At 42.7% G+C, this 24,844-nt stretch overlaps 2 protein-coding genes across 4 annotated transcripts in view; one reads left to right on the top strand and one right to left on the bottom strand.

Annotated features, from left to right (window-relative positions):
• pop5 (POP5 homolog, ribonuclease P/MRP subunit) overlaps positions 1 to 24,844 on the top strand; it is an 88,212-nt gene that overhangs the window by 39,305 nt on the left and 24,063 nt on the right. The gene's annotated exons all lie outside the window — the stretch shown is intronic.
• msi1b (musashi RNA binding protein 1b) lies at positions 355 to 19,759 on the bottom strand. 3 transcript variants are annotated; one of them, XM_082553341.1, is made up of 15 exons: positions 19,460 to 19,759; positions 19,111 to 19,151; positions 18,517 to 18,598; positions 18,280 to 18,364; positions 13,599 to 13,640; positions 12,213 to 12,305; positions 9,113 to 9,161; positions 8,538 to 8,620; positions 8,337 to 8,454; positions 5,645 to 5,725; positions 4,745 to 4,801; positions 4,352 to 4,411; positions 3,790 to 3,944; positions 2,158 to 2,203; positions 355 to 2,052 (listed from the first exon to the last, which is right to left on the bottom strand). In XM_082553341.1, the coding sequence occupies exons 1-14, from the start codon at positions 19,516 to 19,518 to the stop codon at positions 2,162 to 2,164; spliced, it is 1,047 nt and encodes a 348-aa protein (XP_082409467.1). In that variant the 5' UTR covers positions 19,519 to 19,759; the 3' UTR covers positions 355 to 2,052; positions 2,158 to 2,161. The 3 variants fall into 3 exon arrangements, with proteins under 3 accessions (XP_082409467.1, XP_082409466.1, XP_082409468.1); XM_082553340.1 differs by having other exon boundaries at positions 355 to 2,057; positions 19,460 to 19,758; XM_082553342.1 differs by lacking the exon at positions 4,745 to 4,801 and having other exon boundaries at positions 355 to 2,057; positions 19,460 to 19,758.

Here is a 24,844-nt window from a genome sequence, read left to right on the forward strand (position 1 = left end):
AAAGCAACGTGGAGTAAAGCTGGTTCTCCTTTAGAGCATATCATAGTAAAGAAACTAGAATTACACATAACATTGGGGTTTGTTTGTTTTTTAAAAATTGAGTAATTTTATAAAAGGCTTATTTTTACTTATTGTTTTGTACTGAAGTTTATTACAAATGATAATTCTGGACAAATGTTAAGACGCACTAATTTTACTCAGCAAAGGCCATCTGCTGTCATGTATTTGTGCCAAATCAAGCCAATAAATGGAGCTAGAAATACAAGATCATTTTCCTTAGAAATAGTAGTTTTAAATGAAAAAAAGCAAGTCTGTGTAGGAAATCAAGAAAAACTCAAACAGGACACAAAAAAGTGGAATGTTTTAAAATAATTTATTAGGAATAAAAGTTAAAAAGTTTTGCTTTCCTCCAAAGGAATAAACACGAGAAAAATGAAAATCAGAAAATGTTACAGTGTTGACAAGATTGTTATAATGCAGTGAAATCAGCATCAGAGTTTGAAATACCATGGTAGCTCGCAGCAGACAGAGCGAGTGTATCAAAATGTTTAAAAACCTGGTATTTTGTAGATGGGGAGTGCTTTTTTATTTTATCGTGTCCGGCCAGTGCAAAATCCTAGTAGCTCTGAAAATAAGTGTTTTGGTCTAAAAACAAAACAAAAGAAATAAGTCACATTGCTCCAGTCTGTGACCTCCAGTGGATATGCAGCGATGGATGGCTGTGGGGTGGGTATGACAGGTAAACAAGAGTTAATAAGACCCCACCTTTCTAAAAGGTTCAACCACCCACACTTTTATATCAATGTTAATGTAATAATAATAATAATTAAAAAAAAGGGTCAGATTAAAATTTCACATTTGCAGCAGAGGTACCCCCCCCCCAAAAAAAAACAACAACAAAAAAACAAAACAAAACATGGCACATTGGAAACCAATGTGAATAAGACCAAATGACACACAAATATCAACTCATCTTGCAGAGGAAATCAGTCAGAACGCAAACTGTGCACGACTGCTCCATCGTAACAGTCCTTCATTTGCCCTCACAATCATCACGTATTTAAAAATCACAGTTAAAACAACAATATGATAAAGTAAGAAGTCGTGTTTTTCCTCTCCCAACAGGAGTGCTTCCACACCCCTCGTCTCCGAACAGTAGCAAGTGTCGCTCAGTACGCAGCCCCTCACCCGCTCAAGTAAAACTCTGACGCTGCTCCTCAATGTCGTAAGACTCACGTGACGCATCATTTATAAACGCCTGGAGAGAAATACAGTAACAGACAGACAAACTGAAATGTTCTCGACCTTCATGTGAAACTATCAGTCAAGATTGATAAAAGAGATCGTACCATTTCGCCAAAACACTCCCGCCTCCCTGACGCAAATTTTGCAGAACCCTCTCACCCGCTAACCAGCCGTATTTACAAAATTTTACAAAATTGTACACCTCATGAAGGCCTATTACGTAACAGAGACTAATGACCTTTGTCGTCTGACCATTATTAGTAACGAGTCATTGTTAAAAAACAAAACAAAAAAAAACTACCAAGATATACACTTTGTGACACATTTGAGAAAAAGTATTAATCCCCAATGTTAAAATTCAGTATGAACTAGTGACAAATATACAGCTTTCCAGTACATTTTACATCTCCTGACCTTCAAACAGCCATCACCTGGAGATTAAACTCCAAAGGAACCAATGAATCACAGCCAAAACAGATCATGAAATAACACAGCCATCACAAAAACATATCAGAGGAAAAACACAAAGAAATACAGCATCTGAATGTGTTGCTATTACATGTAGTGATAAACGTTTTTGCTCTTTTTGAGAAGGTTTTTTTTTTTTTTCTTTTAAGTCCCCCCCCAAAAAAAAATAAAATTGTGGTGGAGTTTAGTGTGGTGTCTGTAGAGTCAACTGGATGTAGCTGACACCAGGGCAGGTTGGCTACAGGTTAGGCCACCCCAGCCGGAGACGTGGACTGGACAGAGACAGGCCAGATCAGCTCCAAAGCAGCTTCAACTCCTTCCAGCTCTCAGTCTACAGCTCTGCACTGACACACAAACCGGCGGGATTACTCACAGGTTAGGCAGCACGAAGCACTCGTATGTGTTACACTTAAAGGATGACAGCTAGCAGGAGGACTGACTCACACTCTCAGTGATACCCGTTAGTGAAGGCCGTGGCAATCAAAGGGCCCTGTGGGAGCAAGCATGCAAGGTCAGTATGATTTCATATAGCCTAAGAGCTACGCTGACTACTTTTGCCATCTTGGGCTAAAGGTGGTAATAACTGGAGTTGGAAATGTACACACACCAAAATAAGCTGTTAAATGAGGGCCAGATTAATTTTTTTTAAACACCAAATTGTAGAGTTGCTGAATCTGCTTCTAATGTTTATTCTTGTGATGTTCACTCAACAAGTTCATTTAATCACTCAACATTTTAAGAAAAACACTTATTTGCATTCTTGCAATGGCAAATAAGATCAGATAATACCACTCCTGCATCTGTCCATTCAACAGGAAGCAATTCCCACAGTTAGCTTAGCACAAAGACTAAAACCAGAAACCACCATCGCTAACCAGCATGTCTAAACTATTTTTGATTGCTTCAATGAAAACTGTTTAAAAAACACTTTTGTATAAAAAAAAATAACATTTTTAATGTGAATTGCTGTTTAGAAGTACTGTTTCCAGTCTCAAGCTAAGCTAGCATGGTGATATATACAGCCTTATAGACTGTATACAAAAGATGGAAGCAGCATCCATGATGTCACTCATTAGTACCACTTTTAAGCCTCAAGATGAACCTTTTAGCCATGACAGACTTAGCTTTGGGTAAAAGGTTGTCAATCGCAAATCATTAGTTAATGAGTGGAGCCTGCTTTACACTCGTTTCTGACCCTGATCATAATTCACTAAATTAACTTACAGCAAAAGCAAAATATACACTAAAGTGACACAGGAGTCATGCCCCGCTTGCTTTTACTGGGAATGTGGATTTAAGGCACTTGCACATTGACTTCAGTAGAGCGGGGCCAATATTGGACTTTTAAGACCGATATCAAGATGTTATTTTTGTTGTGGATTTCTTGCTGTGTGGCAACAGCTAACCGCTAACCACTGTGCCACTTATATCAGGATGTAGAGACCATTTTCTCCCTCTTGGATACACAAAACCCAAACAGAATAACCTAGCATTTGTTATGCGCCCTGCCCGACTCTTCTTGGATCAGCTGGTTGTTGTATTTGTGGGGTCCCAAATGCGTATTACATAAAGGAAATTTGCATTTCTCTCTGGTGGCCAGACTATGCAACCACACAACTCATTTATCAGCCATTATAAATGCAGATACAGATAAATTAGCAAATAGCTAATATTGGCCAACAATACTGGCCCGCAGATAAATCAGTCAGATGAACCGGTTTTTAGACACGGATGCTATGCCCATCTTCTATATACAGTTTCTGTATTTAATGGACAGACAAGAGTGTGATATTGACCTTTTACATAATATCTCAGCCTAAATTATTATGATAATTAAAATATTAGAAGACAAACTGTAGGATAATGCAGTGATGTACCAGTGTTAAAGTAAGCGTTGCAGATGCTACCTGCCTTCACCGGGAAAATAGCTTAAATGTGATTTTTTTTTTTTTTTTTTTAAATGAGGACCAACAGACTTGATGTAACAGACAGAAGTTACAGCTTTAGTGATACTAAGGGTCAGACACGACTCAAATCAAAAACTGGAACACATAATTAATGGCAACAGTAACTTACCCCCAGACTATGGCTGAATCCAGTGCTTGGTGCAGGGCTTGCAGCGCTGAGGTAACTGCTGACGGCCGATTCCTGACTGGCTGTTCCATAAAGGTCTGCCATTGGACCTGGGCTGCTTGTACCTAAAAATCCAGCAGAACGAGACGGGGTGGAGCCTGAAAGTAAAAAATAATGACTGACGTCACAATAACGGAGACATCAACCTGTCTCAACTATCATTTTAGTGCCAAGGTTAAGCGAGCGGAGGTTAGATTAATGAAGAGGACTTAACACAGATTAAAATGTAAATCTTCTAACCTGCAGGGAGAGAAAGTAATTTCTCTGTCTCACACTGGATGAGAAAAATCTCATTTTTAGACACACTAGCAGCACGGTTCATTGATTAGCATTAACAATCAGGTGATTCACCACTTATGCCCACACTGACACTTGCAGTTTAGACTAAAACTTGATAATAATTTGATTGCTGATATTTTTTCAAATTGATGATAAGTGCAGCTGAGGATGGTGAGAATAGTATTTTGACCAGATGATGGATGTTGTGTTTAATGTCATTTGGTACCTCTGACTACTGCCGCTGCTGCCGCAGCTGCCATTGGTCCATATGCCGTGAGAGGAATGGCTAAAAAAGGCAGAGAAGAAAAGATTAAGTTAAAACATATGATAGAGCAAATGTTAGATGTAAAAGGAAGCTAACAACTTTCAATAAAGAACTGCAGATTCTAGGATCATTTAACTTAAAACAGGGTCCATTGAGGTCACCAGAGGAGCCCTTTAAACCAAACACCTACTTCTTCCCCCATTACTGTCAGCAATCAGCCTACAGCTAGAAACCAAGGAGGACCGACAAACACAAACATGCAAACCAAAGAGTGATCATGTGTTGGTGCTATTGTGGGCGTGTAGCAGACTGACAACGTGCTGCTTGTAAAGTCCAGAGGAGGGACTGACTGACCTGTGAGCTCAGGGGGGTGGGGTGAAGTCAGAAGGGGAGTCCTCTCTAAGTGGAACTCTAAAACAGAAACATCAGAGTGCTGTTGAGACACACACCACCACTGCCAGCAAGGACAACACACACAAAGCCAAGGGGAGGGGCAAATCACAGGTGAGAGGAAGTACACGCACAGGGCAGGTGCGTGTACTTAAAGGACGGAAAGATGTTTTACAGTCTAAGAAGTGGAGTTAAATGACACACAGTCATCCTGCTGAGACAGCAAAACAATAGAGCAAGAGTTACAGTTTGGTCGTCCAGGCTGATCATTTCAAATCATTCAGAAGAAAGCGTCGCATTTTCTTTTACTGGAATCGTTTCCACATCACTAAAGTTCAATGTCATGCTAGCATGCATGCACACACACACTCAAGCAAAGCAGATGCAATTCCACTCCCTGATATTTACAAGCAGCCATTTGCACTCACTGTGTTTTATATGCTTCCATGGAAACATGTTTGTATTTGTGACAGTGTGTCTACTGGCTGTTCAACGTGACACTACTCCAGCTACTGACTTCATTCAGTTGACTCACTGACACAACACTCCACCTCATTATTCAATACATCCTGTGGAACGTGCGATTTCACACAAACTGGGACCTTTGTGTGAAATTCCCTCCAGCAGAAGGCTGCTGGGAGCAAACTGTGCAAATCAGTTCGGATTATTTACCTGATGTGTCCATTCTTTGTTTTATTAAACATGACCCTGAGCCACAGTCTTAGAAAGAGTCGTTTTAGTGGGCACCAGGCACTTCCAAAGGATGCACATCGACTAAAGATGGCTGTATCTTTATTCCCAGAAATAGGATTTTAAAAAGAATAGTCCTTAGGGTACAAGGAGCATAAAGTATATTGCGATTACCAGGAAACTGGTAGGTGTATCCAGGAGTGATGCCAGCATAGCTCCGACTGGTGTAGGTGGCAGTCTGAAAGCCTGGATAACCTGTGGGAAGAAAACTGGCGTTAATATGCGAACTGAGGCGTACATGGGATGTATCCCGAGTGAGGACAATTACACATGTGGTGAAATACTGAACACGAAATAGATAAACAGGAATGCATGCGTGTGTGCTGTTTTGCTGCCCCCTAACAGTGAAGCTTTGTACAATCCGTGACATGCAGGTGTGTGATATCCTACACCTGTGATCTGGATTTCCTCGCAAGGACGGGACTGGGCGGATTTCTGTCATTGTCTTCACTTACACTCTCAGCGGTGCTCATTACTCAGGGAATTTCTTTGTAATGCAAGCTGACACCTGAAGAACCTACCTCAGGAGAACATTCAGGGGAATAACAATAATGTTACCCAGCATTAGCGCAACAGGATAACAAAAGTAATGTAAACATTTTTTTAAATCCTCACCTCAGAGAAAGAATTTGCCACCAAATCCTTTCTATGCACTGGATAATTAAAGAACTGAAACTGAAGAAAGTAGTTCTCAGATTGAACAGCAGGTGGTAGCACCAGCGTGGTTGTCAGTACAAGGGTAAAGGGTGTATTGTAGAGGATAATGTTCACAGTAATGGAGGTTTGAGACTAGGGCTGAACGATATATCGCATTTGCGATAATATCGCGACATGATCAAGTGCAATTTTCTAACCGCAAAGGCTGCGATTATACTGCGATTATATTATACAATTCATGGGCTGCATCCTCCTGAGGCCGCATTTGTAGACCGATTACGTCACAGCGACGCGCCGAAGGCTGTCCAAATTACTACCATATCCCAGAATTCATAGCGCGGCCCAGCCAAACTCCAGTTTCCAGCAATGGCGGCCGCTACTAAGTTTTAAAATTACTCATACTAATCTTTCTGGGTCACAAAATAAACTTTTAACATATTTTCAGGCGAGAAAGTAGTTGTGTAAACATCAAATATCTGCTCGGTTTATCAAGATATCCCATATTTGCAAAAGTGCTTCGACGTTTTCAGAGGCGTCTGCTACCCACCAGCTCGACAGCTAGCCGGGAGCTCGAGGGTTACTGATGCGGCCGAGAACGGCACAACTCCCGGCACATCATTTTCAGATCACCGCGGAGTTTCGCTGCTCGGGTTAAACGTAATATATAAGTCACTTAGACAACCTAAAAATGTTATTGTTGGGCTTTTTTCAGTGTTTTGTTTGTTCGTGAGTAAATCGGTTTGGCTGAGATTAAAGTTATTAGATTAGATAAAATAAAACTTTATTAATCCCCCGGGTGGGTTCCTCCTTGGTTTTCACACAGCTGACTAAACGTCAAACAGAAAACTTATTAAACAGAAGTATGAGACAGTCGAGAATTTACACCAGTGTCTGGTTATATTTTAGATAGCAAGAAGCAGACGGCCGAGTTTATTAAACTCCACCGAGACAGCGGTGACGCTAATCAGAACTAGACCGTCCAATTTCACGCCTTTAAACTTTAAAGGCGTGTTTGTGTGTGTGTTTATACAATTGCTATTATGTTTGCACTTTATGTGTAATGTTACTGACTGCAGAGATCAGTAAGATGTGTGTATTTTTTATTTATTAGTTTTATTTATTTAATATTATTTTTTAATTGAATGACTGTCTAGTAGTTCACAGATGTCGAAAAACTGAGTGTGGTAAAGCCACTGATTTTTTTTATGTATATTTCTGCAATCTGCACATTGTACTGACTTTCATTTTAATGTTTACACCAGGGTTCCTTGTCAGCACTTTATGCTCAGATGTTTGTAAGCTAAAAATAAACTATTGTGTATGTTCAAATATACTGTTGTGATTGAAGAAGTTAAATAAAAATGTCAGTCATCAATTCATGCATCACCTCATGTCATCATAACAGAGGTCTGTCTTCCAGGAAAGAACAGTTTAAAATTAATGTAATATAGTATTGGCCATACTATATGATGTATTGCTTGTCTTTGTTTAATAATACAGAAGACAAATACCTTAAAAAATAATCACATATCGCATCGCAATCGCAATATTGGGGCAAAAAAATCGCAATTAGATTATTTTCCATAATCGTTCAGCCCTATTTGAGACCTTTTTTTTCAAAGGGCCATTTCACTCATTTTACAACCCAAGGATCGACTGGAAAAACCACTGGAAAATATTGTCTTTAGCTGTGTGAGGATCCACCCCAGCTGGTGAAGTTACAGGGATGCTGGCTTTAGCTCCAGTCCACAAAAACGTGACTACAGGTGCTACAAATCAGAGGAAACAGTTTTTAAAAGAAGGGATTAAAAGGTGCTATTTGGTTGCATAAATATAAGTGTATTTCAGCCACGTTATTGCGCTCCTTTACTGTACCCCCTGTGACTTTCTAAACTGTACACAAGTGTGGTATTCAAGCTTTAATATGTAAAGTTAACACATGTATTAAAGCGCCACAGAGGTCACAGCTTTTATGAGCTGCTTGGGGGAGAGTTATAAGCTGAAGCGAGCAGCCGGCTGCAGTGGTCAGCCTTCTCCCAGCGAGGCGCCGCGTGACCTTTGAGGAAGCTGGGCCTTTAATGCTGGAGCAGTTACCGTTGGGTTCATGTGCGCCGCCACATCCTTCCTGTCCTGATCGATGCCAACTTACCCAGCATACCGATGCCCAGCATGAAGGCGTCCATCCCATACGGCATCACCCGAGAGCGCCCCCTGGCCGAGCCGGTGGGGGACATCACCTCCTTGGGCTGCGCTTTCTTGCACTCCACCTGTTTTCCAGAAGAGAGGAGAATGATCACACCTTAGTTTCTATGTTGTGCTGATGCAAGAGTGGCAAATCGAGCCCTCGTACCATTTTATTGTTGATCTCGTGGAAGTGGATCTCGCACACTTTCTCCACCACGTCTTCATTCTCAAATGTTACAAAGCCAAATCCTGACGAGCAGAAGGCAAGTTTGTAAGTTAAAAAACAGTAGATCGTAATAATTCACACAACACGCTGGAACTAGACAATAGGCCTTTCTGTACAGTAGTACAGCTAAATAGTGTGGAGTAATTAGTGGTGTAATAGCCGCTTAACACATTGCCCCCCTCCTTCTTTCAATGCTCCTTTTTCTGCACTCATCCTTCCTTCCCTCCCTCCCTTCCTGGCCAGAAGGCCCGGGCAAAGCTGGTAGGCTGTCATAATCGATCAATCCCAGGGTGGGGAGGAGGTGCTTAAGGAGGCTTTATCCTGATCCCGATTAACGGACTGGCTAATTAGACTAGCCCCGTTCGTCTCCTTGCAGCTCAGCCCACAGGAAGGAGGACGATGGGGGGTGTGGAGGGGTTGGAGAGGGATCAATAGACAACCAGAAATGGGTGGGGGAACAGTAGAGGAAAAAAAACGAGGAAGAGTTGAGGGAAGGCGGGGTCAGTCCATCTCACCTCTGTGTCTGTTGGTGGTCTTGTCGAACATGAGCATGGCATCGTCGACCTGAGGGGAGACAAACAACACAGTTTTTTACTCAGAGCTCTCTCTCTCTCTTTCTCTCTCTCACCACGCGGCATATTGCCTGACCTCAGCCCTTCTCAAGTTCTGCAGGGAGGCTCAGCAACAGATGGACAGAAAGCGGGAGGAGGGGAGGGGGGAGGCAGAGGGAGGGCTGCAGACGAGCGACAGGTTACAAAGAGGAGGCCGAGGGGGCAAAAACAGGAAGATATGTTGAAAAACTCCACAACAAGCTCACGTACATAACAGGCGATACAAAAAGTTGGAAGCTGCGTTAGCTCCTTCTTACAGAGAGCTAATAAACCACCCACCCTCTGACCCCCTCCAGAGTTTGATATAACCATGGCAACTGTACAAAAAGTCCTTATAAGAAAAAAAAGGGGGAAAAAGAAAAAGAAAGGAAAGTTCAAGCCCAACATCAAATATGCCTTATGAATGATGGGAGAGTGCCAATGACACAAAGAGCACTGCAAAGAGAGAAACACCGACACACACACACACACGAAAAAGTAGCGAGTCACAAGCAGAAAGGTGAATCCATCGGGCAGGTGGCGACTCGATGAGAGGGGAGAGCTGATAGTGAGAGGAATAGCGACAGGTGGAGATGTGGTGAAAGAGAGCACAGAGAGTCCTGTAAGAGGGAGAAAGGGGAAAAAAGGAAAAAAGAGTGGGTCAAAGTGGAAAGGGAGGAAAAAGAGGAGACAAAGGGAGAGGGAGAGGGAGAACAAAGAGGCCTGGAGGCTTTGTTTGTTGGCACAGTCAGCCATAATTCCTCCTCCTCTTCTCCCTTTGACCTCTCCCTCTGGCCCGGCCTCCCTTTATAGAGCAAAGACACAGGTGTCTGTTCGACACACACACACACACACACACACACACACACACACACACACACACACACACACACACACACACACACACACAGCTTCTTTTGTCAAAGTTGACCTACTCTTTAGCTCAGTCTCTGCTTTTATTTCTCTCGCTTTTAGTCTCTTCTGACATGTTTATACTTCAGAGCTCCACAAAAACATTTGGTAAGTAAATCTGTGCTCTCGGTCTATAATAAGTTTACTGGAGACAGTCCACAGAGTAATTTGTCATAGTGACATTGGAGTGTCAGTCCTTGCCCAGTGTCTGTGTATGTGTGTGTGAGAACCCACAAGGGCAATTTGCCTACAGAAAGGTCAAAGGTGAGTGAGGAGTGTCAGTGTGCCTCTCAAGTCACTGCTTACTTCCAGCCTGACATTTACTCACTGCCTACAAGTCTCCATCTCTGCACAAAAAAAAACAAAAAACCAGCCTTTATTCTGGACACCAGTGGGAGAAACGGCCCAAAGTTACTACAAAGTCAAGCAGAGGAAAGGGTCGGCGTGCAGACTGGCGCAAGTGATTGATGATCAGACTAAAGCAAACAGAAACCCGACGTGGGCTCAAACCGCACATGTCGGCCTTTGGGATGCTATGAAGAAGATCAAAACAATATTTAATGGCGGGAACAGAATTAACCGCACAATATTTCAAACACTGAGCATTTTCACAGAGTACTGCCAAACAATATTCCCCCTCATCCTTCCCCCCCACCTCTCATCTTCCCTGTTATCCCCTGCCCATCCCTCTCCACACTCCTTTGTCCTCACCAGGACGGGACACAAAAGGTCCAGTGAGGCAGTCTAATCAGGAACTTCCATGGATGGCTGAAGCCTGCATTTCACCGTCCATCCCTGGATATATCTCTCGGCAAAAATTCATCTAGACGCTATGATTGAGGAGGGAGCAACAGAGGAACTCGAGGCCAAACCTTTCGGCACTGGAAATGAAGCAACGCGCGGTCAGAAACGCAGCACCTCAGACCGAGTCTTTGCATCTTTGCTTTTAAAACATTTTAAAGGGCTTGAGGTGCAGACTGAAATCTGCTGGACAAAAAAGTCTGAATGATAACTTTGCACAAGATCCCCGAAAAACTGAAAGAACCGAGTGTGTGAATGTAAACCACACGTATTACATGCGGTCAGTTTCATATCAGAAGACACACTGGATTGTAATTAATCCAGAAACCACCAGTATGCAGATAACTTCAGAACAAACTAGCAAAATATTTACCCAGCTTTATACAGCAGTATAATGGTCCCCCCCCCGCCACCACCACCGATCAGCACTCACACATACCCCATTTTGACCCAGTTCCCTCTCTTACCCCTCTGCAAACCTCCCTCAGTAAGGCCCTCCCTCCCTTGACGATGCCTTTGTCAGCCCACGGTCTATTTTTCGGCCCCCACGCCTTTCAGAATCTTGCAAAACACAAAACATCTTTAAAAAAAAAAAGTTTTCAAACCTAATTTTTAAAAACACCGACGTAAGAAACTGAAGGAAGAGCGCCAAGTTTACAAGCTTTTTTACAACAACTCAACTTCTATTTATTGCTCCCAAACCCGTGAGTTGGACCCCCCCCCCCCACTCTCCACAACCAACACACTTATGCTAACGCCGCCTCATCCCTCCTCCCGCAGAACAAAACCCCCTTACCCGCAGAATTACTTGGGGACAATGGACAAGCCGGGTCACCACGGTAACGGGCCAGGAGGGGGTTGTGGGTAGGAGCAGCTGTTACATCAGATTAATTCAGATTCTGATAATCCCTCCTCCTTCCTCTCCATCACCACACACTCACTACAAAACTTTTCTCCCCCTTCCTCACACAACCTCCTCCTCCACTCCCCCCCCACCCCTCGCTCCGTCTTCCAGTCCCCCTAAACTTCGCCTGCTGCTCCCAGAGCCTCCTAGCCTCGTTATTTTTTTCTGTCCTCGTCGAGCCTTTTTTTCTCGCCCTCCTCCCCAGTAACTCCTTCACTCCCAGTCAAGTCGCTTGATTCAAAGTGAAGTTTTTCTCCGAGAATGTGCTGTGAATCTGAACCTGCCGAGCTTGTGGGATGTGGTACTACGGCTTTTCTGAGCTGCTGATTTGTTTCTGCACCGGCAAACTTATGCAAGTCCGTAAGGACTGGCTGGTTTCATTCCAAACCGCGTGGACCCACCACTCACCTTCCCAAACTGGTCAAAGTACTGCTTGACGTCCTCGATAGTCGTGTTCACCGACAGGCCTCCCACAAAGATTTTCTTGGTTCGAGTGACCAACTGGACAAAAGAAGGAGGAAAGAAAGGGCAGCACTCATGAACCAGTTTCATTAGAAATGCATGCACATGGAGTTCAGTGAGAGCTACATTTGATTATAAAGCTGTGTCACTAAAGCTGATCATATGAAGTCATTAAGTGTAATGGTAGAATTATCATCCACATGTTTTCTTTAGGCCGTTTAAGTACACAATACAAACTGCTGCCAGGTTTTACAAGAGCACAGGCCACATGTGAAAGTGTCTGACTGACTAGCCGTAATGACACTAAGCAAGAATGCAACACTCTGTTTTAAAGGCTGTGAATGACTTTGCTCCTCTAAGTTTGATGTCCTCAAGCTGTGAAGATTTAAAAAAAACAAAACAATAAAAAGCCCTGATTTTAAAAGATTCACATGCTAAGGATTCGGCTTCTCGTGTGTTATTCGCTGACCAGCAATTCACAAAATCTTTTAATAAAAAGCAGGACTTCCTGCGTTCCTCCAATCGTGTGCACAGGAAGCATTGGACACCTGTTATTATTTATTTGGGCTTTTTTGTTTCACTTCCTCGCAGTTTGTCTGATGCCAGTGAGCGAAGTGAGTGAGTGATGCTGTATGACGTATTGCTGGCTTTCCATTAGTGAATATATAAAATTTATTCTTAGCAGTCAGTGAGAGAAAACCAAAAGAATAAACTGTTGTTCAATGTTCAATTTCTGTAACTATAACACTACAAATGACTCACTAAAATACAAACATGGGCAGTGTTGTTGCTGTTTTTAATCTGTCCCAGCAGTCCAAAAGGAAAACCACTTTTTTTTTTTACTAAACTGAGCCATCAAACATTCAGAGATTGGACTTGTCAAATTTTGGGTCCTTTTTTTTTTTTTAAAGACCTAAAACAACTAATTGATTGCCAGAATTGCCGACTCATTTTATATACTTCAACTGATTAATTAGACTAATCATTCGAACAGCGCTGGACACCAACTTAAGTCAGGGTGGGACTTTGGAGTACAACAGTAAATGCAAATTTTTAAAAAGAAAAAGATCAGTAAAACTGAAATTCCAGCTATTTGTCAAAGCACAGCTACAAATTGTACATCAAACAAAAGGAAAACAGTTGTTTTGTTCATTATTATAAGGCTCCGCTTGGCTCTGATTTGACTTACATGAACATCATTGCTTTGAAATGTAACACCGACATTCAGGTGAGGGTCTAAAAGGTTTTGTTAACCTGTGCTCACATCAGCATTATGAGGCACTGTCCCAGATACGTGACAGAAAACACGCGCGAGGAGGCCGCTCGACTCACCTTGGGCTGGGCTCTGCGAGGAAATGCGACCTTTGGATCGATCTAAAACAAAGGATATAGAGAAAAGAGGACCTGGTTAGTGATGCGCTGCTATAACCCGCCGCCTTGCCCTGGTGTATTCTGATATCAGACCCTCATCTTTCATTCTTTAGCAAGTCAGCAGAGAAGGTACAACACATCCAGGTTATCCTGTCATGCCTAGCGCACGTGTTCACTAATACCACACAACACTGATGTCTAAAAAACCTGTTTTTCACATCAAACTTGGGCCTCGCTGTACTAGAAAACGTGACGACACCACAACGAAAAATCTACAGATTTCTCTTTAAATCAGAAATCCGAATGCAGACTTTGGCCACTCAAGCGTCGAGTCTTCCAGGTGTGTGATGCCAGTGTGCGTGTTTACGTGTATCAACACTGATGTAGTGGTTGCGTCTTATTTTGGCCACACCTCCAGCACGATCAAGTGTATAATAATCTGTACCAGACTCCAGCGAGCGTCTCTTAATAAAGTACTTACAAATTGTTGATCATTTTCCATCAACCAAGACAAAACGGGAAAAAACTCTGCCTGAAAAGGCCGACTGAATCGAAGCGAGTGCGTGCTCTACATTCTTCTGCTTAAGCCACACATTGTCAGTGAGTGTGCAGCGTGTGCGAGGGTGTGCTACTAGTTTGTGTTTTTTTTATTTTGCATGGATTTGCCTGTGTGGTGCAGGCACATGCATCTCTGGCTTGATCGATCGTGTAAATTTCCGTGCATGTGCGCGTGTGTGTGTGTGTGTGTGTGTGTGTGTGTGCGTGTGTGTGTGTGTGTGAGCGTGCTCGCGCAGGTGGAATGCCTGGGAATGTCCGGCGAACCCCAGGCCTCTCTCGTCACCACCATGTGACATGTGATCTCCTGGAATCTCACACGGACACCACAATCACAAACACACCTCACCTCGGCGAGGAAGGAGAGCCGGAGACGGAGGTCAAGTGTGTCAGAAAGACAGCGGGAGAAAACGAGGAAGGAGAGGAAGACAAAGAGCTGTCAATCACATCGCGCTGACAGCGGACACACCAAGTCTGTTCGTTCGATTTTGGCCTGCTTGTGACGCAAGCGATGACAACAATAGAAACCATTCGACCTGTGTGATCTTTAGGTGGTCTGGCTGGTCTGCCCTGCAGTCCGTCATCTTTACTTCCAGAAAAATAAAAGTGCTTTTTTTTAACTGAGTAACTCATTTCAGATTAATACAACCCCAAAAAACCAACAACAACAAAAAAACCCAAACTGATGTGGACTAACCCCCCGAATGTCACCAAGGTTAAGATTGGAGAGAGAGCCAAACCACACCATGAAGATGCAATCATAGACAGGCTGTAAAATTGGAATTTGAGACCTCTATATTAGTCTATACGGTCTAATAGAGCTAGAGAACAACTAGACTACGCCACACTGTACTGCTGTTACACTAACAGATGGTGAGACAGTACAGCGCTAAGATTAGTCCGTAACCATGAGAGGGTAGAGTTGAACTACAGTAGAGAGCTAGAGCCTCTATGGTAAACCGTGTGCATTTACCAGAGTTTTCTAATGAGAGTCGACATCACCAACGCAAGTTTCTGTCTCTTATTTATTTATTTCACTTTCTTTCTAGAGAGCAGAGTGAGAAGACTATAGGCTAACACTGGAGGATCAGATGCAGAGTCTACTGTTTAGTTTCTATGGTGGCTAGACTACTCTGATAGTCACCTCCGGTCACCAACCCTCCCGATGTCCAAAACTCCTGTGTACATTCAAACAAACAAGACACACACACACACACACACACACAAACACACAAAATCAAACACATGGCAGCACACGGCACATCCGTGGTGAGGAAATTGTGAACATTAAGCACATGAAGTGGCCGTGTTTATCGGACTCATCCCGTTGCCTCAGGTGTTCAGAGTGTGACACAGGAGACCAGCTTTGCTTTCACCTGCTGAACGTTTCTTTCTACTTACTTAAAAACTGACCTTACATGCAAGAAGTGAACTTTACTGGGAAATTCCCAATGCACATACATACTGACTGGACTTTTATGAGGCTGGGGCATCTTGTTCTCAATGATTAACGACTCTAAACAAAATTTGTTTTGTTGGGTTTTTTTGGGTGGGGGACGGCTTTAATTTAAAAAACATTCACTCGTGAGATTTTTATATTTAAAAAACAAACAAACAAACATAAACATATGGGACAGAAATATCATGAATACATGTGAGGCCTCAGAGGTGTAGTTTAGAGAGGAGTCTAACCTCACCGGACTCAAGGTAACAGGGAAGAAGCTGAACGTAATTCCAAGAGAGGTTTATGAAATCAGGGTAATCCCCTTTGACCGGCTACATCCCAGCTATGCAACAGTTGGCCGAGTGTGCTGCCTGTCACAGCCTGAGCTGGGAACGCACTTAAAGCAACGCACCGATTGGGCCGCACTCAACATCTCAGAGGAACAACTCAAGCTTGTTGACTCCAATCCTATTAGTTAGGAGAGTCACAGTAATCACAGACGGGGTTATCCTGCCCCCACCACCACCTCAGTCTTTCCACTCATCTCAGTATGGAAATGGTTAAGCAGGAGGGGGGAGTAGGATAACCCCTAATGCAACTCGAACTAAAAGGCTGTGTGACTTTGTTGTAAAACTCTCCACAGTTGCACCTTGGAGCTGCAGCTGAATGGACACTTTGTCCTACAAAAGGTGTCTTTTGCTTCGGCCGTCACTAACTTTACAGACAGTGGGAAGCCGGGAGGACACCCAGAGGGGCAGCTAGCAGAGCAGCAGTTGCATAAATCACAGTAAGGCCTGCTGCAGCACACTGGTCAAAACCGGACAGCATCTGTCCTTCAAACACAATAAGTACCAATAAATTCCTCTGCAGCACAGTATTCGCTCCTCAGCCTCGCGGCCGAGCAAAGCTGCGTTAATTCCAGTGCTGGAGCGGTTCAGTCGGTCACAGCATGGCACATTCTTTCTGTTGCCACTGGAGAACTTTTCTCTCTCCCTCTCTAACAGGATAACCTGTCTGCATGAGAGAGGGGAGAGGGGGCAGGGTGAGCAGCGGTCTAAAAGGGCTACTCTACTCACCATCCAACCCCTGTGGCTGATCACTGAGCCCTTTCCACACCACACACACACACACAGGCTGCCACGGCACCCCTACCAAAACACCACCGACACCCAAGTGCCAGCCACAAGGGGCCCTTCCACGGCCCGTGAGGCTGCGCTGATGCACGAGCTGCGGTGGAGGGGGGGGGTGTCAAATTAAAGACAAGGAATCATTATCGGTGGAGCCAGCGATGAATTTAATAAGTTGCTTATCTGAAGGATAAACCGTCGGTGTCATGACCTCTTCTCTCTGCGCCTGCAACTGTTTGCGCAGTCTGATTTCTGGTATCCAAGAAATGATTGTAAATGATGTGCATTGTTATCTTCTTTCTTTTGTGACAGAGCCATTCTTCAACTGTGAAGAAAGGGGGGGGGGTCACTATGGAAACAAACCCCATGGTGAGTTAGTGGCGTCCAACCATGATGGTGCTACTTGTCATAGCTGTCGTGCCTGCAAGTGACACTATAGCAGTCGGGCACTTGGGAAACCAACAAACTATGAAGAGCTGAATTCAGCTTAACTTCTGTATCAAACACCCCCAACACACTCCTCCAAAAATGTCACTTTTGAAGTCATAATAACAGAAATGTCTTATTTCTGTAACTTTCTACAGTGAACAACCATTTTTTTCCCCTTCTTCATTTTCTCCTCGTCCATTTCCTTCTACAACACCTCCACTTATCTCCCAGAGAAGGTGAATCGTGCAGAGCACAAAAGAGGGGAAAGAAGAAATAGGCTTCCCTCATTTCAATACAGTCACTAACCCGCAGCCATTACCACTCCCACTGAGGAGAGAGGCGGGGGCAGCGGTCCCTATGGCGACCAACGGGCCACATTGTTCCCAGGCCAGCCCACATTCATTACTGACAAAGACACACACACACACACACACACACACACTCACTCTGCAACACAGGCGATTAATACATTTGAAGTTAGAATTCACACAGGTGAAAAAGGCCTGAATGTGCGACTTTCTCGAGGCTACATTCACAGTTTTTCCGTGATCAACAGGAAGCTCACGGGAGTCTGATTGTTGCCGCATTCACACCTTGATGGTTTCAGGTTGCATTTTCTCGTTTCATTGAGAAAGTTTTTTTTCGGGGTCAATTCGACCCCTTGGGGGCAGGAGGAGAAGAAGGGGAAAAAAACCAACAGCAGAAAGGAAAGTCTTGCTTTCCTCTTCCTAGAGGCCAAATCAAAGATTGGCAGTGAATTCAACCCTGTCCAGCCCCCCCCTTGTTTCTATGGAAATTGACACTGGGTAACATTTTGCCTGTTTGTCTAAAGAGAGCGAGAGAGAGGAGAGAAAGAGCACTTTTTCCCCCCTCCCATGTGTCTCCGCTAACATCTTTGAGATGAACAGGTTCATGTGTAAGGTGTGGCGGCGGGCAGACTCGAGCGACACCAACATGGTGGAACGATCGTAAACACACCAAAAATGGAGCAATGTTACACCTCTGTAGCGGATTATTGGAAAATCCACTAATCAAACAGTGAGCAATGGGATTATCCGGTGGTGGGAAGTAAATACAGAGAACTCACTGTTTTGGAGTCCAACTCGTGCCTGGTTTGAGCCAAAACTTTATCCACGCCAGCCTGATCGACAAAGGTGACGAATCCGAACCCTCTGTGGGCATCAGGGTGGGGGGAGGTGGGGAGTGAGGGAGAGAGAGAGAGAGGGAAGGCATTACTGACACATGTTGATATGACACATTACGAGGAGCGAGAAAATCGCAGAAATTCAGACAAACTTCCAAGCTCCGGGAACAGCTCCCTCACCTCGAGCGCTTAGTAACTGGATCTCGCATCACCATACACTCCTTCACCTCGCCATACTTGCAGAAGTACTCCTTCAGACCCTCTGGGAATCAAACAAGGCAGGATAGAAGACACAGGAAACAAGTGGTCAACAAGCAATAAGTACTTTAATATCAAAAAGTTAACCAAAGGGGATGGGATTGGGGGGAGGGGGGGGTGATTTGCCTGCTGAGATTTGTTTCGTCAAACTTCCTGCATTTTTAGATTAAAAGTGACAAAACATAAAACGTGTTCACGTGTCAAAAGAAAATTCAAATCACAAATCATTTCCAATCTCAAGAATTTAACACCTCCCCACCACCCCTTTAATGAGCTTATAAGAATCCACTATGGTATATGTGAATGGGGGCATTCATTCTGAGCGTGTTTGCCACTTCAAAACTAAAAAAAAGAGACAACAAATAAAAACAAGCTGAGTTCATCCCAACAGACACCGTAACAAACACAGCTTTTCCAATAAGTTTGGTTTGGCTCCCTGTGATCCACGCCAGGATTTCTAACGACATGGTGGCATTTCAGGAGAGCTAGTGTTGGAAAAAAAAAAAAAAGATTTACCTTGTGTTGTTTGCCAGCTGAGTCCACCTATGAACATTTTGCTGCGGAAAAACAGAGAAAATATTTCTATTTAGGCGACACAGTCATCGTTTCTTTTTTAAAAACCTCCGGTGAAATTAATGCGGCACCTCAGAAATGACAAAGTTGAGACCTGGAAAGTTTAACCGTGGAGCTTTTTTTTTTTTTTTTTAAAGGTGGATGATCAGGGAGAATCACCTCTGATTTTACGCGAGAGCTGTGCGTGTGCGTGGAAGTCCTCTCGCAGGATAGCAGGTTTGTTTCAGAGGTGTGTGTATGTGTGATCAGAGGTGCGAAAGAAAGTTTAAAAAACAAAGTTTTCTTCCATTACCAGGGGTCATGCGGGGAGTCCGCGGTGGACAGGCTGCTCTGGCTCCCTTCCGTCTCCATTCCGTGTCCTCGCGCCGTGTGTGAGTGGGTGCTCAGTGTGTGTGTCCGGGCCGAGCCGTGCGGGAAAACAGGCGGAGAGTGAGTGAGAGGAGCTGGGCGGGTTTGGCCCGGGGTGACAGAGAGGGGAGCGGGCCAGATGCAGGCTGGGACAGACTCCTCCTCCCCCCTCCAGTCAGTCCTCGCTGTTGTCTCTCACTCACGCTCTCTCTCTCTCATCCCACCACCGAGACACGCGGCTACGGAGTCAAAGCTGCTGCCATCACTACCACCGCTTCCGGGAACGCCTTTAAAAATAAAAGCATTGACTGGGTAGCACCTGTACAGTTTTTACCGAGAAAAGTGTTTAGGTCTTTAAAAAACAAAACAAAACAAACAAACAAACAAAAACATAAGGATTGAAAGAAAAAAAATCAAACAAGCATGCCTTTTTCTTCCTGCGCTAAAATCAGCTGATTTCAGTTTTTACGCAGGGAGGAGAGAAATGGTGCAGTGGTTTAGAGCTTTTGAGGAGGGGAGATGTCGACATTACCTTTATTTTTTTTTATTGCATGAAAGAACAAGAGTGTGATGATAGAATGCAAACTGTGTTCAGCACAGAAACAACTGCATTATCCTGCTAAAACAACATCAGACGGTATAGATAGCATGCTAACTCAAAGCTAGCCAAGAAATAAGTGGAAGCAGTCCTCGATTCAAACTATTTGTCAAGAGCTACAAATTCTTAACCTTGCACACATTTACTCTACTGTGTATCTACAACCACAGATAGCACATTTAAGGTTTCTGAATCCCTCATAAGTCCCATAGTAAGTAAGTAAATAAAATTTATTTATTAAGCGCTTTTCACAGACAAACAGTCACAAAGCGCTGTACACAAGTATTAAAATAAACAATACAATCAACAGACATTATACACAATGTAAAAGATCAAATGTAAATAATGTAAAAAATATAAAATATGTAGATCAACAAAAGGCTTGTTTGAACAGAAAAGTTTTTAACTGCTTTTTAAAAGAATCCACAGAGTCAAGCAAACGTAATTGTGGTAAACTGTTCCACAGCCTTGGTGCAACAGACTGAAAGGCTCTGTCCCCTTTTGTCTTCAGTCGTGTACGGGAACCAACACACTCTGAGTCTGTGAGCGGAGATGACGAGCAGCAGTGTATTTTATAAAAAGCTTGGATAAATAATCTGGAGCCATTCAGTGCTCTGTATGTTAAAACAAGAATTTTAAAGCGAATTCTAAACTCTATTGGGAGCCAATGTAAAGAATATAAGATGGGAGTGATGTGAACACGCTTGGTAGAGCGAGTTAGTAGTCTGGCTGCTGCGTTTTGTATTGTCTGGAGGCGAGAGAGGGATGATTTATCCAAACTAGTAAACAGGGAATTACAGTAATCTAAGCGTGATGACAGAAATGCATGAATGAGTTTTTCCAGTTCAGCTGAAGAAACCATATGTCGCAGTTTAGATATGTTTCTTAAATGATAGTAACAGGACAAAGATTTTACACGAGAGTCAAAACCCAGAGAAGAGCCAAATATTACTCCAAGATTTCGAATATTTGGCTTGACAGATGGACCTGACTAATTTTAGAATGTAGCTCAGGAGGAGCTATGATCATGGTCTCGGTCTTGTTAGTATTTACAACGAGGTAGTTGCTTGAAAGCCAATCAGAAACCTCGGTTAAGCACTGGACTAGGGTGGACAGCCTATCCTGCTGATGAGGCTTAAAGGACATATGGAGCTGAATGTCATCAGCATAAAAATGATAAGACAGGTCGCTAAAAGATTGAATGATACCAGCTAAAGGAAGCATATAAAAAGAAAATAATAATGGACCTAAAACTGAACTCTGTGGGACCCCACAGGTCAGGGCAGCAATGTCAGGGGTGAACCTGTCAGTCCTAACAGAAAAGGTCCTGTCTGATAAATAGGAAGAAAACCAGTCTAGGGCAGAGCCAAAACCTTGAGCCTGTTAAGTAGGATTTTGTGGTCGATGGTGTCATAGGCAGCGCTAAGATCAAGCAAAATGATCACAGAATAATTCCCTGCATCAGATGCCATTAACAGATCATTATAGACTATTATATTATATTATAAGTCCCATAGTTAAGTTAATTAGCAGTCATTTACACAGCAAAAAAAAATGTTTCTTTGATTGAGTTAATTTGGTTCATTTCTCTCATTACACTGTATCATACTACACTGCATTCAAAATGATGGAACACGTTTGGTTTACACTGTTTTGACTCTGATTTATAGAAGTTGCATGAATAATTAATCATTTTTCCATCCATCCATCTTCTTCTGCTTATCCGGGGCCGGGTCCCGGGGGCAGCAGCCCAAGGAGAGAAGCCCAGACCTCCCTCTCCCCAGCCACCTCCTCCAGCTTGTCTGGGGGAACAACAAGGAGTTCCCAGGCCAGCCGAGAGTTATAATCTCTCCAACGTGTCCTGGACTGATTATTAATTTTTTCCCTAGCTTTTTGAGTTATGTGTCAGCTAGTACAGTCCTTGCTGGTCTGAGCAAAGAGGAGGCACAGGGTGGAAATGGTTGAAATGCAAAGGCCACCCACATGGACTGAACCATCTGCTGTAACGGCATGAAGTTCTCATTACCTCCACCAAAGAGGTTAGCATTTGCATGCATGCGTATCATTCTGTCTGAAACAGGATAGCTTGAAAAGTTTGGAATGATTTCTGATAAAAATTGTAGGGGTCTAGAGTGGGGTCATGTTAACTATTTATTCAAATTTAGTGTTCACGGCCAACTCAAAGCTGACAAAAAGCCTCATAACTTACTGTGTGTACTGTCAACATATAGAAAGTACTGCACAAAGATTTAAAATATCATGTTACATTTGACTTCTGACCTCTCCTTCAAGGTCAATAGAATAATAAAGTCAAAGTGATAATAATGCTGTGTACAGGTATTTAAAACTGTTTCTTACTGCCTTTGTTTGTATTGACAACAAATAGAGAATGATATATGGGGATTGTAAATATCATGTTATTTTATCTTGTTATGTACATGACAGTAACATATTTTATATAGTATAATAATTATATATTAGAACTGTTTAAATGCACAATAATTTGAATACATGTACAATGTTCCTTAATAAGTTGAGGGTTTTTTGGACAACAAACTAAAAAACAAAACTTTTTGCTAAACATTTAAATGAATTTTAGTAAACAATGAAGATTAGTTTGATGAGTTAGTGTTTTTTGTTAACTAGTGTTTTTGAGTAACGCTTACTTTCAGTGTTTTGTTTTTTGGACATTTTGGTCAAATTAAACCCACTTTTTGAAAATTACACCTGTGCTTGTATTTTCATGTGGTCAGTCCCTTAAATGCAGTAATGCATGCATCGCATCAGCACATCAAGAACAGGAGAGCATTTTTTTGGGCAAAAATGGCATCCGATATTTAAAATTATTCTATACATCTCACGTTTGACCACCTAGAGGATGATTCTGGCTTATTTCACACCCCTGGTCTAGACTGATTGTAGTTGTAGATTATATAAAAATGTAGCAGCTTGCAATAAATCAACTGGGATCCCAGACAAAAGTTGAAAAACGTGTTTAATAGAGACTCTGGTGCACTGAGGAAAGTGTTAAGTTACGCAAGCCCTGCATCTATGGCCGCTGATTCACCATCTGCACTGACTTTTTAAAGATAGTGGGGTTTATCGCTATACGGGTTGCTCCTGATAGGGGTAACACTTCTGACACACCCACAAAAAAAGAAAGCTTACCTTAAAGCCCCATTGCCCACAACTGTGCCTTTTCATTAAAGCAGTTTGCTGTTTGTCCCTGAAAGATCAGCAAATGGTTGCGCACGTGTTTCAGATCGAAAGGGGCCCCGGTTCCTCAAAAAGCCACTCTGCAGTTCAAGCACCACTTCTGTCAGTCAAATGGAGCAGGTGGTGTGGCTGGATGAAAAGGTAGGGGAAGGAATAAGCCAGAAACTCACAGGGAGACTTCATTTTGTTTCTGTTATTCTGCTTAAATAATCTACATGTCTATTTTTACTTAATACCATTTAATAAGAGGTTGGCCTATACAGATAAGCACCTCAATTAAGCTTGCTGCCTCGAGGAGAATATCAAAGCCGCTAAAATTACAGCATGGCTAGAAAAGGAAAATGTATGCATGTAGTTTAATATTGCAAAATGTTATTTACTTTTTTAAAAGTATTATTATTAATAGGACTGGTCGGTGATTAATAAGAATAGCTTACACTCATATTCCCTACCCGTATAACCCCTGATTGTATCCAACTAGCGCAATTTTTCTCTGTCACCAGGTAGCCAATTACAGCCCCATGGAAATAAAGAAATTGCCCTTTTAATACTATAAATTGATTAACAGAGCCATGATTAGTGTTTTAGTAATAGGTAATCTGCACTCTCACTGCGTGTGCTAAAAAAATTCTTACATTCATATTTTGGAATACAGTGTAGTGAAAAAGTATTCGCCCACCCTTTATGACTTTTTTTGCATATTTGTTGCACTTACATGTTTCAGATCATAAAACAAATTTTAATATTTGATGAAATGAATAGAAAATTCAGTTTTTAAATGATGATGTCATTTCTTACAGGAAAAAAGTGATCCAAACCTACCTGGTCCTGTGTGAAAAACTAAATGCTAAATTAACTGTGATTAACTACCGAGTTCAGTTTCACGAGCCACACCCGGCTCTTATTATTGTCAGACCTGCTGAATGAAGAAAATATTCTGTGAATTGATGACTCAAAAGGTGAACTTTTTGGAAGGTTTTAGTCCAGTTACATGTGTTGTAAAACTTACACAGCATTTCAGAAAAAGATCATAGGAGCAGCCAATCATGGGGGTGGTAGTGTGATGGTCTGAGGCTGCTTTGCTGATTCAGGACCTGGATCACTAATTGACGTTACCATGAATTCTGCTCTCTACCAGAAAGTCCTGAGGAAGAACATCTGGCTGTCAGTTCATGCCCTGACGCTGAAGTGTATTTGGGTTATGGAGCAGGACAATGACCCAAAATAAACTTTGGGTCAATAGAAACAAAGTGAAGAAAATATGCGGCTCATGTTTGAAAACCCTCTAATGTGGTTCAGTTGAAACAATTCTGCAAAGAGGAGTGGGCCAAAATTCATCCACAGCAATGTGAAAGACTCATTGTCAGTTATCAGAAATGCTTGATTGCAGTTCTTGCTGCCAAGGGTGGCACAACCAGTTATTAGGTTTAGGGGGTAATTACCTTTTCAAACAGGCCCGTGTAGGTTTGCATAACTTTTCCCCTTAATAAATGAAATCATAATTTAAAAACTGCA

Source organism: Aulonocara stuartgranti (assembly GCF_965226115.1).
Source record: "Aulonocara stuartgranti genome assembly, chromosome: 12".
Classification (NCBI taxonomy): domain Eukaryota; kingdom Metazoa; phylum Chordata; class Actinopteri; order Cichliformes; family Cichlidae; genus Aulonocara; species Aulonocara stuartgranti.

Excerpts from the sequence above, each read along its gene's own strand:
- msi1b (XM_082553341.1), bottom strand. The coding sequence starts at position 19,518 with ATGGAGACGGAAGGGAGCCAGAGCAGCCTGTCCACCGCGGACTCCCCG. Across the intron at positions 19,152-19,459 it reads GACTCCCCGCATGACCCCTG|CAAAATGTTCATAGGTGGAC; the intron begins GTAATGGAAGAA and ends GTTTTTCCGCAG. Across the intron at positions 8,621-9,112 it reads GACCACCAACAGACACAGAG|GATTTGGCTTTGTAACATTT; the intron begins GTGAGATGGACT and ends TCTGCTCGTCAG.